This window comes from Enhydra lutris, unplaced genomic scaffold (assembly GCF_002288905.1).
Source record: "Enhydra lutris kenyoni isolate GAN:26980312 unplaced genomic scaffold, ASM228890v2 scaffoldscaffold37, whole genome shotgun sequence".
Classification (NCBI taxonomy): Eukaryota; Metazoa; Chordata; class Mammalia; order Carnivora; family Mustelidae; genus Enhydra; species Enhydra lutris.
In genome coordinates, this window is record NW_019154121.1 from 14026389 (window position 1) to 14045495 (window position 19107).

Genomic DNA, 19107 nt, shown 5'->3' on the forward strand with positions numbered 1-19107 from the left:
TCCTATATTCTACACACAAATGCCTCAGAACATTACCACATTACCAGAATTAAATAAAACCTCATCAGTATTTAGCCATGGCAATTTTGTCAAACAAGTAATTATGTATGAATTTGCAGATATAAAACTGACAGCCAACCTGTGTTAATGGAAAAACTTGTAATCTTAAGAAATACAAACTGAAAATCTTTCTGTACATAAAAATGTATATTTGATATGTTTTTCAAAAAGTCCCCCAAATTTTGATATAGCTGATTTTAAGTTAATTACTCTAGCAAACCACTATAATACTAAACGAAATATTATGAATGCAATGGCATTTGGCACATTATTGTGAATATGCTTTATTTTTAAGTAAAAAATGAATCCTAGCCAAAACAAAGTGTTTTGCCTCTGAATATTTTAAGCTTAAGGGAGAAAAACTCATTAATAAGGAACATATTTTCATTTTTCCATGTTTTTAATTTTTTATGAAGATTTTCATTAAGCTTCAGTCAATAAGCAGTTTTTAAACTTTGGCTTCATGATCCTTTTGACTTTGTACTTTTAAATGGAGGCATTTCTCTTCAAAACATGACAAATTTCAGAATCCATTAAAAATTATTTTATTCAAATTATGTTTTCCAAAAGAGAGGGTTCTGTGCTAGTCGTCTTTGAAAGTTTTCATACCTACAAAAGAAAAAAACGTATTTTTACAAGAAAATTCTATCTTTCATAGTCTACCAAATGACTTATCAAAAAGCAAACAACGAAGTATCACTTCTAAAAAGCTAAGATAAAAAATAAAAAAGCTAAAAAGTTAATCTCATAGATGAGTAGATGAGAGAAATTTGCTCAAGGTCACATACCTACATTTTAACAAAGCTCAAACCTAATACCTTCCAGAGCTATCCAAGCTACACCATGCTACCACTGCTCAACAAATTCTCATGTATCGCCCACCACTGGGATATTCAACGTGACAAGAATACCTATAAAACAGAATCATGGGAAAGCTAACCATTTATGTACAGGGTGCAGTAAAAATCATCCTGACGCCTTATGCATATTTACTTCAGACCAAGACTTTCTAAACTTACCAAAAAATTGCTTTGTATTTCAAGACTCATATATGGTTACTAATAAATAAAAATATTTTAAAATTTACAGCCTTAATTGTGGTCTCTACACATAGGCAGTTGTATTTTCTTGTCTTTATAAATTCAAAATAGCTACTACATAACAAGACTATTTAGGGTAAGAACATTCCCTGATGTGAACTCCATAATATACTTTTTAATGGCATGCCACTGTTAATGTATGCTGATGTTCACAATAGAAGAGTATGTTTAAATGTCAAAGAAATACATTTACCAGCAAAAAATATGCATGGTTACTAAAAGCCTTAATATTAGAGATACAAAATGTCCCATACCATTTCAAAACCACATTTGCTGGAATGAACATTTCAGATGGACTTGGTGTCATCTGGGCCTGAGAGACAGCAAATGATGAAGCAAAATTATAGAAGTTGTCCAACATCTTTTGTGTGAACTGGAAAGTAAATAATGAATAGATTAATGAGTTATATTGAATATTCCACTTACACCTTAGTATTTTTAATTTAAAATGTTCCTGCAGTGTACTTGGTTTTAAGTACTGTGAGTTTTAAACAGTCTAATGCTGTAAGTTAAAGAAAGTCATAAAACAACACTGTGGCATAAAATCTTAACAACCTGCCTTTAGTACTGTCTTCATATCTCAAAGAATTTCTGTGGTTTTTAAATTTTAATTTCCTAAGATATTCATTTGGGGGGGGGGAAGGAAGAAAATGTTTTTCCTTCAAATACTCTCTTTTTTCTCTCCCTCACCATCTACTATGCCCCTCTCCTTAAATCCCAGCCTACTTTCTCATATAAAATAGTAAGAAGTCTTTTTCTTGCCAGAAAGATAAAAGCCTAAATACAAGGAGAGGAAATGCCTTATTAGCTTTTATCTTTTTGCTTAATAATATCAAGGCAGTTTAATCCAGGAGGCTTAAGTTACTTGGACTAAAATCCAGAGTTCAGTAAAATCACTAACTAAAAAATCAGTATCAGAAAGAACAAAAATCAACAGCAACCCTTAACAGTAACAACAAAATTTTAAAATGCAACTTTTTATTTAAAAGATTTAATTCAGGGTCGCCTGGGTGGCTCAGTTGGTTGGACGACTGCCTTTGGCTCAGGTCATGATCCTGGAGTCCCAGGATCGAGTCCCACATCAGGCTCCCGGCTCCATGGGCAGTCTGCTTCTCCCTCTGACCTTCTCCTCGCTCATGCTCTCTCTCACTGTCTGTCTCTCAAATAAATAAATAAAATCTTTAAAAAAAAAAAAAAAAGATTTAATTCAGAGGGACACCTGGGTGGCTCAGTCAGTTTAGTGACCTGAGTGTCTAAGCTCAGGTCATGATCCCAGGGTCCTGTGATTGAGCTCCGCATCAGGCTCCTTACTCAGCAGAGAGCCTGCTTCTCCCTCTGCCTGCTGTTTCCCCTGTTTGTGCGCTCTTGCTCTCTCTGACAAATAAATAAAAATCTTTTAAAAGATCCAACTCAGAATAAAAACAAAATCTGTAAATACCTAGGAAAATATTTCAAGACTGTCTTGAGAGATAGGAAAGAAAACAAACTAAAGGATCTATACACCACATTCAGTGAAAAGATACATGTTCACAGATGGGAAGACATGCATAATGGAAGCAATTCTCCCCAAATTAAACCTCTAAGACCTCGGGGCGCCTGGGTGGCTTGGTGGCTTAAAGCCTCTGTCTTCGGCTCAGGTCATGATCCCAGGGTCCTGGGATGGAGCCCAGGGTCCTGAGATGGAGCCCTGCATCTGGCTCTCTGCTCAGCAGGGAGCCTGCTTTCCCCCTCTCTCTGCCTGCCTTTCTGCCTACTTGTGATCTCTGTCAAATACATAAATAAAATCTTTAAAAAAAAAAATAAAGCAACTATAAGACCAATGTTATTTCCAACAAAATCCAATAAAGTTTTTCATAAAACTCAGTAAGCTGATACTAAAATTAGTATGCAGAATACATAAGCTTATGTTCATAAGTAAGAGGAGGGACTTAGGCCTAGCAGATATTAGTAAGACTTTTACTGGCAAAGGGACAGGCAAACTAATTGGAATAGAACAGAGAAACCAGAAACAAGTCTAAACATATGACAACATGATATATAACAAAGATGCTATTAACTCAGAGTTTAAAAAAGAAAAAAGACTAGCTTTCAATTAAAGCTTTAGTACCTATGAGAACATAACACCTTCACACATTAGGATAACATAGGAACGACTTAGCCAATGCAAAAATAATAATAATGATAATAATAAAAGAAACAACTGATTGTCTACACAAAAATATAATGTCTGCATGCAAAAGATATCAAAAACAACATTAAAAGACAAGCAACATGCTAGGAGAATTATAACATCTAGAACAGAAGACTATTACCCAGAATACATAAAGGCCTCTTCCCAGAAAGTTAAAATTAAGAAGTGTCAAAAAATACAATAGAAAATTGGGCAAAATATATAAATGGTCAATTCCAATTAAAAAAAAAAATACAAATGAGGTCAAGATGAGAAAAGATGCTCAACTTCACCAGTCACCAAGAAATACAAACCAAAACAACAGTGACATTCAAATTTCACCCAGCAGTTTGGCAAAAATTTAAGGTCTTAAATATTAGTGAGAATATCTATTAATAGGGAAATGAAAAAACTGTCTCATTCATACAATGACATACTATACAACTATACAAGTCAATTAAAATAGACTAGATTTATTCCATGTATCAAGACAGGTAAGTCTTAAAAATAATGCTGAGTGAACAATACCAAGTTGTAGAAATCTGTACAGTATACCATTTATAATCATTTTAAAAACATGCAAAGGGGTAGTAAGTCAACAAGAATGGAAAATAGAAGAAAAAAAAAGACTGCAACAGAGAAGAGAAATGAAAAGAATTTCTACAATAATGGTTAAAGAAAAGAATACCTTGACTACAGTTATGCAAAAGACCCAGAAAATAATCAATCCACAGAAGAACAAAGAAGAGTTTCAAGAGCGATGTTTCCAAAACAAATTTAAAATTGCTTTTTAAAAATATACTGAACAGGAATTTATATTGTGGATATAGCAATCGACACAAAGGAAAAAAATGAAGCATTTATTAACCAAGGAAAATAAAAAGTCATTCTAGAAAGGAAATGTAACCATAGTACTACACCTGGTTCAGTTCTGAAAAATATTTACCTGATCATAATACTGAAAACTCTAAATATTAATTTAGTGAAAATCTATAATAAGAAGGTGTGGGGACATCTGGCTGGCTCAGTCAGTAGATCATGCAACTCCAGGTTGTGAGCTCAAGCATCACAATGGGTGTAGAGATTACTTAAAAATAAAACCTTTTAGGGGCACCTCGGTGGCACAGTCAGTCAGGTGTCCGAGTCTCGGTTTCAGCTCAGGTTGTGACCTTGGGATCATGGCACCGAGCTCCCTATCAGGCTCTGCCCTAGGCCTGCTTGAGATTCTGTCTCTCTTTTCCCTCTCCCTCCCTATCATTCTCTCTCTAAAATAAATAAATAAATCTTTTAAAAAAATAATACCTTTAAAAAAAAAGGTAGGGAGAAAAGACAACTCTGAATTCTGGAAAGCAGAGGAGTGAGAGCACTAAATCACATTAGGTATGGGGAAGTCGATGGAAAACACCTATAGCAAATAAACTGGTTGAAAAGAGATTAAGCAAGTTTCTTCTGAAACATGGAAGTAAATACAAGAAGAAATAGGTAAAGAAAAAAAAGTGGGAGAGGCTGAAGGTGACTGCTTTTGAGGAACAGAGTAAGAGCAGAATATAAGAAGTATTAACAGGACAACTGTTCTGCATGTAAAACCATCTGATGTTTTAAGCCATGTACATGTACTATTAGTAAAAACTAAATGAAGTAATAAGAGTAACTAAGAGTATATATTAGAAACATGTTTTAACAAATAATGCCATACATATTTTGTGGATACTTATGAATGTTTCTTTTAAAAGTACTAACACAGGATGGCAAAGATAATTTGGTTAGAAGAGTAGCTAACTGGGGAAGAACTAGGAAGAAGAGAAACATGCCAGCAAGCTGTATCAGAAATACCTTTTGTTTTCTTTTTCATTAGTAGCAAATATGGCAAATATCAATTAAATCTAGGTAGAAGACATTCAGAAGTCTTCATATATACTGCATTATAAAGCGAGCTCTACAAGGACAGCTATTATGTTGTCTAGCTATTTGTATCTGTTCATGCTTAGAAAATTCCTGGCACGCAGTAGGCATACAATAAATACTGGAGGAATGTACTTTCCTACATATGTAAAATATTTCATAATAAAATGTTTCATAAAAATATGTATGATTTTAAAAGCTCAAATATCTTACATATATATAGAATAAAAAGTCTCCTTGCCCGTTTCCAGGGATAACATCACTTTGGTATGCATTTTTCAGACATTTTTCTAACACAGTCTATATGGGATACTACTAACTCCTGCTTTACAACTTGCTTTTTCAGCATAGCAGTTTATTTTTTTAATTACTGGGAAGAAAAAAGAATTAAGACCCAGACTCTGTCATTCTTAACTCACCCTGTTCTCAAGAAATCATGTGAGAAGTCTGACTTTAAATTCATGGCCACAACCCTCAAGAGTATGGGGCCCAGCAAACTCATAAGGGGTTCCCTAGTCCATTCACCCTTCTCCTCTCCTAGAGGACTTGGTTAATAATCCTTTTCTTTAAATTTCCAATACTCCTTTCCCCTCAATCTTAGCTAATGACCTTGTTTCCGGTTTCACTGAGCAAAGTGAAGGTATCAAGAGAAAACGTGCACAAGTTCTCATCACATTTAACAACCCTCCTGCACCTGTATTCATATAGCCATGCGTACTATGCATACTATGCATTATCCAATCTAATGTGCTCTCATTTCTATTCAAGGAGTTCAGCAACTCTCTCCACTCTCCTGCAACATCAGCTTTAATGCTTCATTCTCATCAAACATGATGTAATTATCTCCCATTAAAAACAGTAAAAACAAAAAAAATAGTAAAAACAAAAAAATCCTTGTCCCACTGCCCCCTCAAGCAACCAAACCATTTATCTGCTACCCTCTATAACCACACTCATCAAGAGTCATCTATATTCACTGTTCCCACTTCCTCCTCTCCAACTCACTCCAAACTCCCCTTCTACTCTCTAAACTCTTTTCTAATTTTTTAATGACTTCCATCTTGCTGAGTCCACTGGATACTTCTTAGCCCTCATCTTAACTCATCAGCAGTGTGATACTATTGAGGCTTCTTGCTTCTTAAAAACCAGGCTTTGCTTGGCTTCCAAAACATCACTTTCTGGGTCTCCTTCTACTTCAGGCTGCTCTTTTTGTCTTCATCTCTTCAGCTTCTCAAATTTGAAATGGCCCCAGAGCTCAGTCAATAGCCAATTTTTCCATTTAATTACTTCCCTAGTAATCATACACCCTTCAAAACTTTGGATATTATCATTACACTGATGACTCTCACATTTTTATCCATATCCCAGAACTCTTTCTTGAACTCTACACTTGTCATCTCCAGCTGGATATCTAACAGGTATCCCATAGTACAACCAAAAATCCAACTCCTGATTCCACTCCCAGCCCATACTTGCTCTTTTCATAATATTCCTGTGTTCAAATTCCTCAAGCCAATATCCTTGGGCTATAATTGATGTCTCTCTTTAATCTCAGACCTTTCATGTGATCCACATCATGAAACACTACTGGCTCCATCTTCACATTAGTTCCAGAAATCAATTACAGGCATACCTCAGACATATTGCAGTTCAGTTCCAGACCACTGCAATAAAGTGAGTCAAATGAATTTTTTGGTTTCCTAGTGCACATAAAAGTTCTGTTTACACTATACTGTAGTCTACTAGGTGTGTAAATAGCATTATGTCTTTAAAAATGTACATACCTTCATTAAAAAATACTTTATTGCTAAAAAATGCTAAACATCATCTGAGCGTTCAGCAAGTCGTAATCTTTTTGCTGGTAGAGCATCTTGCCTTGATGTTGATGGCTGCTGACTGATCAGGGTGGTAGTTTCTGAAGGTTGGGGTGGCTGTGGCAATTTCTTAAAATAAGACAACAATGAAGTTTGCCTCATGGATTGACTCCTCCTTTTACTTGAACCCTTAAAGGCCATTGTAGGATAATTAATTGGCCTAATTTCAATATTGTTGTGTCTCAGGAAATAGGGAGGCCCAAGAAGAGGGAGAAAAACGCAGAACAGTTGGTAGGTGAAGCAATCAGAAAACACACTTATCGATTAAGTTCTTCATCTTATATGGGCTGTTTGTGGTGCCCCAAAAGAATTACAATAGTACTAAAGATCACTGATGACAGATCACCGTTACAAATACAATGAAAGAGTTTGAAATGTTCCAAGAATTACCAAAACATGACAAAGAGATACAAAGTGGGCAAATGCTGCTGGAAAAATGGCACCAACAGATCTGCTCCATGCAGGGTTGCCACAAACCTTCATTAGGTGAAAAACACAATACCAGCAACGCGCAATAAAGTGAAGCGCAATAAACGAGGTATGCCAGTACTTTTAATTACCTTCACTTCCACCTCCCCAAACTTCCCTGGTTCAAGTCATCATCATCTGTCATCTAATGTTCACAAGAGCCTCCTAACTGACTTCTTTCTTCCCACAACAGTGTCTACCCAAAATGCGAAAGTGATCCTTTAGAAATAGAAGTTAGATCCCATTACTCTTCTGCTCAAAACTCTTATTTCTTCTCTTCCAAACAGAATTTGAGTCAAAGTTCTTATAGGGGACCCTGGGTGACTCAGTCAGTTAAATGTCTGCCTTTGGCTCAGGTCATGATCCCAGGGTCCTGGGATCAAGCCCGGCATTTGGCTCCCTGCTTAGTGGGAAGGCTGCTTGTCTCTCTCCCTTTGCCCCTCCCTCCTGCTTTCATGTGTACATGCTCTCTCTCTCTCGTAAATAAATAAAATCTTTTTAAAAAATTAATCAGAATCCTTATAAAGGCCAATGAGGTACCATATGATTTTATCCTGCAGCCCCCTCCCCAATTATCTCCCATCTCTCACCCTTGCTCACTCGACTCCAATCACAAAGACCTTCATATTACTCTTCAGATTTCTACCTTAGAGACTCTGCATTAGCTACACCTCTACCTCCATTATTCTCCTGTTCAGGCCTTTGCCTTAAAGAGGTTAAAAGTCAACCATCATGGAATTATGTCACTTTAAGCTCCATGAAGACAAGGATCTTGCTTATCTGGTTCACAACTGTATACCCACAGCCTAGCATACTAGCTGGGAGGGAATAAGAAAAAGCTAATATTTAATCCCATTTTTAAATCACTTTGAGCTATTTCACCAGCATAAAAACAAGTCTCATCAAAGCATTTACAAATTTTAAAATACCTATAGAAGAAAGCAGGCAAACTTAAATTATCCATGGAAGCCAATAACTTACACCATACATGTTTACCTTCTTTTTTACATGTTTTCAACCACCAGGTTAGTTTTTAAAGTACAGAATTTGGAGGGCACCTGGGTGGCTCAGCTGGTAAGGTGTTTACCTTCAACTCAGGTCATGATCCCAGGGTCCTGAGATTAGACCTCTATCAGGCTCCCTGCTCAGGGGGAGCCTGTTTCCTGCCCCTCCCCCCTGCTCATGCTCTCTCTCTCAAATAAATAAATAAAAATCTTAAAAAAATATATAGAATTTGGTTTAAAAACTTTTTTGGAAGATAATGTGTACTGCGTTACCTGAGTGAATGAGTCAACTGAGGATACAGCAGCATTGCCTACTGGAGTCTGCTGAGCCAAACTGTCCAATAATTCCACTGAAATTCCAATCTGAGCAACAGATGGAGTCCGGACAATATTCATGGCTCCAAAAGGGTGTTGGCTTCCTTCTCCTGAAAAAAATTAACATGTACCACAAATTTCAAATTTAACTTGTAGCCATAAAAATTCCTTTGTTAAGTATGTGGAAAACCTCTGATCTACATTCACTAAAAAATTGTTATATGAACATTTGTCTCTTTTCAAAAAAATGTAAAAGGCTAGTTTTTATCACATTAACAAAGAATAAGAAAACTAAAATTTTCCCCACCAGAAAAACAGCTGTTACTTTTCAAAAACATATTATAATTAATGTAGGTAGAAACAGAAAGTAACAGAATAAGAAAAATAAATAAGCATTAATTACATTTAAAAATTCTCAAAGCTAACTCCAAAGAAAGGATATTTTTAAAGATTTTTTAAACTAGTTTTAGCATTTTCTCATTATTCCACTGAAGAAAGATCTTAAATTACTACTATTACTGATAAATGACATGTCATATTTTACTAAATGTCATGAATCACCCCATATAACACCTGATGCTATCAAACAGGCAAGAAAAAAGCTTATCACAGAAAATAGTAACTTTTTCCCTTTAAAAATCAGTGTGGGGGCGCCTGGGTGGCTCGTGGGTTAAAGCCTCTGCCTTCGGCTCAGGTCATGATCCCAGGGTCCTGGGATTGAGCCCCGCATCAGGCTCTCTGCTCAGCGGGGAGCCTGCTTCCCTTTCTCTCTCTGCCCACCTCTCTGCCTACTTGTGATCTCTGTCAAATAAATAAATCCCCAAAAAAATAAAATAAAATAAAAATCAGTGTGTCATTAAGTATACACCTGAGCCTGTAAATGCCATCTAATTTCTATGGGGAAAATAGAAGCCAATTTCTTTAGTCTACATAAGACTATCAGAAAAGTTAGTCTAAAGGAAAAAAAAAATTATAAAATAGATTTTTGGTTATCTGCTGTTTTCATAGGACTATAAAATGTTTAACCAAATACAGAAGAACAAAAACACATATTCCTAATAACTAGAATACACCTTACAAATATCAAAACTCTCCTTAAATTTTCAAGCATATGAATAAAAACTATTTATTCTTCTGTGATTTAAAAATACACACACACCTGTCACTAAATAGGACTGGTTTAAAATAATTTTAGTATTTTTAAATTAATGGTTTTATTATATTTTATATTTCCATGTATTTATGAATTTTCTAGATTTGTTACTTCTATCATTGTGTTTAGAGAACATACTTTGTATGATTTCAGTCTTTAAATATACTGAGACTTGTTTTACAGTAACCTAACATACGGTCTATCCAAGAAAATGCTCCATGTGCATTTGAGAAGAATGTGTTCTGCTGTTGTTGGGTAGAAAGTTCTATGTAAGTCTGTTAGGTCTGGGTGGTTTATAGTGTTCAAGTCTTCTATTCTTTTTTTTTTTTTTTTAAAGATTGTGTTTATTTATCTGATACAGAGAGACAGAGCAAGAGAGGGAACACAAGCAGGGGTAGTGAGAGAGGGAAAAGCAGGCTCCCTGCCAGACAGGGAGCCCTAGGCAGAGCTCAATCCCAGGACCCAGGGATCACCTGAGCCAAAGGCAGAAACTTAACAACTGAGCCACCAGGTGCCCCTCAAGTCTTCTATTTCCTTGATGACCTTCTGTCCAGTCATTCTATCCATTAATGAAAGTAGGGAATTGAAGTTTCCAACAATTATTGTTCAACTATTTTCTCCCTTCAATTCTGCCAAGTTTTGCTTCATGTATTTTGAGGTTCTGTTGGTAGGTGCAAACAAGTTTATAACTGTTATTAACTTTCCGATAGATTGACCCTTTTATCATTATATAATGTCTTTATTGCACATAATAATTTTTGTCATACATCTATTTAGTCTGACTTTAGTCCATCCACTCAAGCTCTTTTAGTTACTGTTTGTATGTATCTTTTTCCATCCTTTTTCTTTTTTTTTTTTTTTAAGAATTTATTTATTTATTTGACAGAGATCACAAGTAGGCAGAGTGGCAGGCAGAGAGAGAGAGGAGGAAGCAGGCTCCCCACTGGGCAGAGAGCCCGATGCGGGACTCGATCCCCAGGACCCTGAGATCATGACCTGAGCCGAAGGCAGCGGCTTAACCCACTGAGCCACCCAGGTGCCCCCCATCCTTTACTTTCAACTATTTTGTGTCTCAATCAATAGTTGGATTATGTTTTTTTATCCATTCTGCAAGTTTCTGCCTTTTAATTGGAGAATTTAGTTTTGTGTTAAATAGACACTTGCTAGTGTACCATTTTAATTCTACCATTTCTTTTACTATAGATTTTTTGTTTTCCCCTTAATGGCTATAGTAGGGATTAGTATAAATTTCTTAATTATAACAACCTAGTTTGGATTAATGCCAACTTAGTATCAGTAGTAGACAAAAACTTTGCTATGTAATTTCTCTCCCTATGTGTTGTCATAAATTATTTCTTTATACATAGCATGCCCATAAACATAGGTTTACAGTTTCCATTTTTTAAGGTTTTGTTTGAGAGAGAGCAGAGCCAGTGAGCGAGAGGGAGAGAGCAGGAATGGGGGGAGGAGCAGAGGGAGAAGCAGACTCCCCACTGCGCAAGCAGGGAGCCCATTGCCGGGCTTGATCCCAGGATCCTGGCATCATGACTTGAGCCAAAGGCAGACACTTAACCAACTGAGCCACCCAGGCACCCTACAGTTTCCATTTTACAAAGTTGTTTTTTACATCAAATAGGGAGGGAAAGAGTTATAAACAAAATGTACAATACTGATTTTTATGATTAACTAGTTACCTTTACCTGTATTCCTTTTGCCTTCATGGGAATTCAAATACTATCTCATACCCTCTCTTTTCAGTCTGAAGAGCTGTCTTTAGTCTCTCTTATAGGCTAAGTCTTGGAGTAATGATTTTCACAGTTCATCTGACAATGTCTTCATTTTTTTTTTTAAGATTTGAGAGAGACAGAGCACACACACACGTGGCAGGAGGGGCAGAGAGAGGGAAAGAGAACCTCAAGCAGACTCCGAGCTAAGCATGGAGCTCAATGCAGGGCTGGATCTCATGACCCTGAGATCATGACCTGAGCCAAAATCAAGAATCAGACGTTTAAGTGACTGAGCCACCCACGAACCCTTCTTCATTTCTGATGGACACTTTCAAAAGAATTCTTGACTGTTTTTCTTTCAGTGCTTTATACCATCCCACTGTTTTTGGACTCCGCTGTTAATGGAAACCAGCTGTTAATCTTACTAAGAATCTTGTCATTTGATGAGTTGCTTCTCTTGCCATTTTCTCTTTATGATATGTTTTGGTATGGAGTTTATCCTACGTGGAGTTTACTTAAATTCTTAAGTGTGTAATGTTTCTCATCAAATTCAGAAAGCTTCAGAAAACTTTCTTCAAGTACTCTTTCCACCCCATCTCTCTCCTCCTTCTGGGACTGCTAATGTGCATATGTTGGTATACTTGACGGTGTCTGAGAGACTGTTCATGTTTCTTCTTTTGCTTTCAGCTTTTCAAGTTGAAAAGTTCACGTTCTTCAAGTTCACGGATTCTTTCATCAACCTACTCAAATCTATTGAAAACCTGTAGTGAACTCCATTTGCTACTGTACTTTTCAGCTCTATCACTTATATTTAGTTCCTTTTTATAATTTCTCTATTAATATTTTCTATTTGATGGCATGTTATTCTCCTGGTTTCCTTTAACTCTCAGTAAATGCAATGTTAAACATTTCCTAGGGACAGATTCTGTTCATTTCTTCTCTGAAAGGGCCATATATTCTTATTTCTTTGCATACTTCCTTTTTGTTGAAAACAGGATGCTGAATATTGTAATTCAACAAATCTAGAAATCAGGTTCCCCCCCCTCAGGGTTTATTGTTAATATTTGTTGTTTCCTCAATAACTTCTAAACCAATACTGCAAAGTCTGTATTTTTTGTCATGTGCAACAAGTGAGTGACATTTCTATTGGCTTAGTGGTCAGCTGGTGATTAGAAAGGTATTTCCTTGGGATGCCTGGGTGGCTCAGTTGGTTAAGCAGCTGCCTTCAGCTCGGGTCATGATCCCAGCGTTCTGGGATCGAGTCCCGCATCGGGCTCCTTGCTCATCGGGGGGCCTGCTTCTCCCTCTGCCTCTGCCTGCCATTCTGTCTGCCTGTGCTTGCTCTCTCTCCCTCTCTCTCTCTCTGACAAATAATTAAAAAAAAAAAAAAAAAAAAAGAAAGGTATTTCCTTAAAAGCGTGGAACCCAAAAATTCTCCCAGTCTTTGCAGATGGGTTCTATGTTTGGGACATCCCTTTAATACTAGCCAGGTAGTTTTTCAACTCTGCATTAGCCTTCACTTCCTGCTTATGTAAGCCCCAAAGTTAACCAGAAGTGAAAACTTAGAACCTTTTTAGCTCTTTTCTGAGCATGTGCACAGCCCTAACCGTGTACTGTCTTTGAGGTTTCCAAAAATTTCCAGGTCCAAGAACTCAAAGCCCTTATTCCCCAAAGTATCTTATGCCAGGGTACCTGGGTGGCTCAGTTGGTTAGACATCTGCCTTCAGCTCGAGTCATGATCTCAGGGTCCTGGGATCAAGTCCCACATTGGGCTCCCTGCTCAGTGATGGGTTTGCTTCTCCCTCTGCCCCTCCCCCCTGCTCATGTACTCTCTCTCCCCCTCTCAAATAAATAAATAATCTTAAAAAAAAAAAAAAAAAAAAAAAACACAAGGTATTTTATTCCCAGCCTTTCCTCCCAAGCTTTGTAGTCAGCCTATTTTTGCCTCATTCGTTGTCAGTGCATCAGGCAGCAATGACAGGTATTTTTGCAGGTAAATATTTTTGACAAATACTCCCAGACTGTCAACTCTACTGAGATAAAGTAAAGTCTTTTCAATTACTCTTCAAGGGAGTGTGCTTCTCCCTCTCTTTGACCCTTCCCCTTCAAACTCCCTTCCACCCAGCTCATGCTCACTCACTCTTGCTCACGCTTTCTCAAAATTTTTTTTTAAGTGTGCCAACCTCTGCTCTAAGTAATTCCATCACTCTTCCATTTTCTTATTATTTCAAACTTTTTTTTTCTTTTTTTGCATGGTTGAGAGCAATTAATGAGTAATGATGAAATAATTCCTTGGATGAAAAAGCAAAATGTTTCACAATATAGGAAAAACAAGATTACCAGTATCATCAAATGCATTTTAGATTTGTAAGATGGTCCGGCAGATTCATATAGTAATTGCAAGATAGAATGACTTTTTAAAAATATACAAGCAAATGTGGTCTCTATTCTTTATAAGACTTCTACAACGGAATAAAACTAAAAAACTAAAAGGAAATCCACTGGTAAAGATACTGTATGTGTTCATGGCAACAGAGATGACTAAAGAAAACACTATGACAAAAATAAGTAATTCACTATAAAGTGGCATTTGAACATGACATATGCAAAAAAGCTACATAAAACAGCTTAACTATGCCTGCATAAAAGGCTTCTTGGTATTAAATTAGAAATCAAATATATATTTCTAAAACCTCTTTACTTCATTTCTATTGATAGCATGACAAGCCCGGAATTACATTTTTCACTCATGCATAGTTCAAGAGCAACGTAACTACCAAAGGTTTATCAACAATAAATATTTTAAACCAGATAAAGCTGCTAATGTATCTGACATTACAATATTTCTTGAATTTGAATGTCTAAAATGTATTTAAACAAGCAATATTTCCCAAGTATCTAAGTCCATCACTGTGCTCTATACATTCTAAAGAATACACAGTAAAAGATACAAACAGTCCCTACTCTCAAGGAGCTTACATTCTAATGGGAAAAGTAACAGTTAAACTTTCTGAGTAGTTTTTATTTTCTTCATAAGATCTTTCCTAGATCTTTCTATGATTTTACAAAAACATACTAACTATTCCTTGAGTACAAACTATATGCCAAGCACTATTATACATTTTGCATTTGTTATTTCTAATGCTTGTAACAAACATTTGCACTATAGGTATGAAATCCATTTTACCTGAAATTCCAAGGTGAAATAACTTAATCAAGACTACACAGCTAGTAACTGAGATTCAAAATGAGTCTATCAAGCTCTAAAGCTGAAGCTTATTCATGATCCTACCTGTTTATACCAAATTCCATGATATGAACTCTTCACTGATTTTTATGCATTACTTACTTCACAATAAGCCACTCAAGAAAGCAAGCCAAGAAATGTCAGGAAGTAAATGGTTCCTTCCCATTCTGGCTCACTAGCTCTATTTTCATGTGAATAGGCTGAGTAGCATCTTGAACTCTTGTTGTCCTTCCTAATTCCTTTGACAAGCTCAACCCAATTTTAAAACAAAAACTAGAATAAGTTCAAAAATTTCTTCCTGGCAACTGAGTTACATGAAATTATATCATGTGCACAGAAAGCCTAAGTGATGACATTAAAATATGGCGGCAAGCCCAAAAAGAAAAGAGCAGAAGTATATAGAAGAAATTCAAATGATGATTTATAAGAAACTCTAATTTTAACATTTCTTAACCCACTGAGCCACCCAGGTGCCCTTAATTTTACCATTTCTTAAAAATTCTTCTTGGGTGGGGCGCCTGGGTGGCTCAGTGGGTTAAAGCCTCTGCCTTCGGCTCAGGTCATGATCTCAGAGTCCTGGGATCAAACCCCACATCGGGCTCTCTGCTCAGCAGGGAGCCTGCTTCCTCCTCTCTGCCTGCCTCTCTGCCTCCTTGTAATCTCTGTCTGTCAAATAAATAAATAAAATCTTTAAAAAAAAATTTTTTTTTTAATTTAAAAAAAAAATTTTTTTTAATTTAAAAAAAATTTTTTTTTTAATTTAAAAAAAAATTCTTCTTGGGTGCTAAGCCTTTTTATATGGTTATTTTTAATGTCACTGTCATAACAAAGAAAGGCTGCGTAACTATGCCAGATTTAAAGACTAAAGACAATTAAATGTAATGCACAATCCTAACAATCCTAACAATCCTAGATGGAGGGAATAATGCCTGTTACTAATGGCATTATTAAGAAAATTGGCAAAATTTTAATGTATATTGTATATTAGACAAGAGTATTATATTAATACTAAGTTTGCTGAATTTGATAATGATACTATGATTAGATACGAGAATATCTTTGTTCAAGGAAACATACTCTGATGTAGTTAGGAGTCATGGAGCATAACGTCTACAACTTATTCTCAAAGTTTCAGGAAAAAATACACACACACACACACACACACACACACACACACACACACACACTTATAGATCTCAGAGAATAATAAATAAAATGTAGCAAAATTGATGAATGTGGGAGAATTTAAGAATTCTTCATACTATTCTTGTCATTTTTCTCTAATTTTAAAATTATTTCTGGGGCGCCTGGGTGGCTCAGTGGGTTAAAGCCTCTGCCTTCAGCTCGGGTCATGGTCTCAGGGTCCTGGGATCGAGCCCCGCGTCGGGCTCTCTGCTCTGTGGGGAGCCTGCTTCCTCCTCTCTCTCTGCCTGCCTGTCTGCCTACTTGTGATCTCTGTATGTCAAATAAATAAATAATATCTTTAAAAAAAATTATTTCTAAGTAAGTAAATAAAATTATTTCAAAATAAAGTTGTGTTAAAGAGAATTTTTTGATATTTGAATAGGGATACTTCTAGAATTTCATTCCAAACTAACAATACCTCAAAGTAGGGCCAGGGTAAGAAAAAAAAAGAAGAAAGAAAAGAAAGATAGGGGGAGAAGGAAAGAAAGAGGATAAAACCCTACCATAAGGTGCCCAATTTACTCTGAAGGCCTGAAACATTAAATTACCTTTTTCCCTAACAAGAGTATTCAGTATTCTATTTTATTCATATAAATATATGATCTCTCTTCTTTAGACCACAGGGGATTTGAACAACTATTTCTTATTCTTCTATTAAGTACAATCATATGTTAAAGTGCTACAAACACAATAAAAAATACTTGTCAAGTTCCATTTAAGTTTTTATTATATCTGACCTAATGTCCTACTCCCCCACCTGCTCTTCCAATCTGGGCCTCTTCTGTTTCCCATTCTCCATATAATTCTCCACTGCAGATGTCACTGGAACTCTCCCTGACTGAGGCATTGAACCATTTCCTCATTGTCTCGTGAAACACTTTAAAAATAGTTAACCTACAGAGAAAAGGAAGGTTTTAAGTTGAACTCTGTGTGTATGAGAGTACGTGGATGTGTCTAAACAAACTCTTCAAATAGATATGAACTCCATAAATATTTACCTTTGACAGACATATGTATATAACTGTGCATAAATATGCATAATACAAGTTCTTTCAGTTACATATTTTTGGTAAGAAAAACTGTTTTCACCTTCTAAATTTGGAATCAAAATTTTAAACCTTTATTTAAACACTGTACTCATGTTCCCTAAATACTGTGAACCAAAATTTCTTAAAGTTAACATTACATGGCATCTCATTATTCACACTTGTTACAGGTTTTAACAGATGTTTAAACCATTATAAATGGACACAAGCACATACTATGTGAATGCTGAGTTTTCTTAGTCATCTTACAATTTAAGGATCCTATTAAGGCTACGCTTTCAGAATTCAAGTAAAACAATTTAAGAAAAAAAATTCTAATAAGCACTGTAAAATCTGACAATATTAATATAGAACTAGAAAGAAATACTTCAGTATATGTGGAAAATGGGATTTCCAATGAAATGGACACACATCAAAAACAAAAATTAAAACAGCCTATCTCTCAAAAGACTACACTGAGAAAATTAAAGATGAAGTCTACTGAAAAATTTTCCAATATTACATTATATGCTAACTAGAATTTTTTTTTTTAAATCTGGAGGGAAAAAAAAAAAAAAAACTTCCCAGTGTAACCTGGACTTAATCATGAAATACTTTTCTCAACCAGATTAAGTCCAAGCAAAGGTGAGTAAATAATCCTGTTTACCTCTGCTATTCAACTCTGAAAAATGTGAAAATTCTGAACTCTGGGGGAAATGTACAGAGTATTTACAATAGACCTTTGGGTTTCCAATTATCCAGATCTGACTCACATGCTATTAAGAGCTGCAATGTTGGGGATGCCTGGGTGGCTCAGTTGGTTAAGCGCCTGCCTTCGGCTCAGGTCATGATCCCAGGGTCCTGGGACTGAATTCCGCATCAGGCTCACTGCTCGGAGGGAGACTGCTTCTCTCTATTCCTGCCACTCGGCCCTGTTCCTGTTTTCTCTCTCTGACAAATAAATAAATCTATCTTAAAAAAAAAAAAAAAAAAAAGTTGCAATGTTGAACTATGGTATGAAGATGATAAAAATGGGAGATAAATATCTTTAATTCAAAACAAACCACCAAGGGGCACCTGAGTGGCTCAATCATTTAAGCATCTGACTTGGTCTCAGGTCCTGATCTCATGGGTTGAGGGATAGAGCCCCGCTCAGCAGGAGTCTTCTTGGATATTCTCTCCCTCTGCCCCTTCCTCTCCCGCAATCCCTGCCCAAGAAAATAAAATCTTAAAAAAAAAAAAAAATCACCAAAATATGATTTTTGCCATATGGTTTTTATCATTATATTCAGAATTTCACTAATTAGACCAATATAGCAGGGAAAACTGGAGATAAAGCCCTATAAAAATGGCCAGATCCAGTTTCATAGTTGTCAAATTATCTATAATTTATATATATAATATCTATTAGATATAGATATAACATCTATGTTTACTTTGTTAATATTAATTTATGGTACACTGTGAAAAGTTAACAACCCATATCATAATCCCTAAAGGAAGCACAAAGAAACTAATACACATAGGGGCACCTGGATGGCTCAGTCAGTTAAGCGTCTGCCTTCAGCTCAGGTCATGATCTTGGGGTCCTGGGACTAAGCCCATGTAGTGCTCCTTGCTCAGTGGGGAGTCTCTCCTTCTCCCTCTGCTCTTCCCTGCCTCTCATGCTATCTCCACCCCCCCCACAATAAATAAATAAAATCTTAAAAAAAGAAACTAATACACCTTTGCAAAAAACCAACATAAGAAATATGAATTTTTTTTTGGGCACCTGGGTGGCTCAGTGGGTTAAGCCGCTGCCTTCAGCTCAGGTCATGATCCCAGGGTCCTGGGATCGAGTCCCACATCGGGCTCTCTGCTCTGCAGGGAGCCTGCTT

The 19107-nt window shown here is 36.2% G+C and overlaps 1 protein-coding gene across 2 annotated transcripts in view; it reads right to left on the minus strand.

The window, feature by feature from the left end:
- Positions 1–589: 589 nt before the first annotated feature.
- The window catches only part of LOC111154531 (Hikeshi, heat shock protein nuclear import factor), a 40308-nt gene continuing 21790 nt past the window's right edge, over positions 590–19107 (minus strand). The window contains exons 3-5 of one of the 2 annotated variants that reach the window (XM_022514191.1): positions 8852–9003; positions 1415–1473; positions 590–669 (exon numbers count right to left, since the gene is read on the minus strand). In XM_022514191.1, coding sequence (XP_022369899.1) covers positions 615–669; positions 1415–1473; positions 8852–9003 — 266 coding nt within the window. In that variant the 3' untranslated portion in view covers positions 590–614. Of the gene's footprint in view, positions 670–1414; positions 1534–8851; positions 9004–19107 lie in introns of both variants that reach the window. The other variant, XM_022514190.1, reaches the window with a different exon arrangement.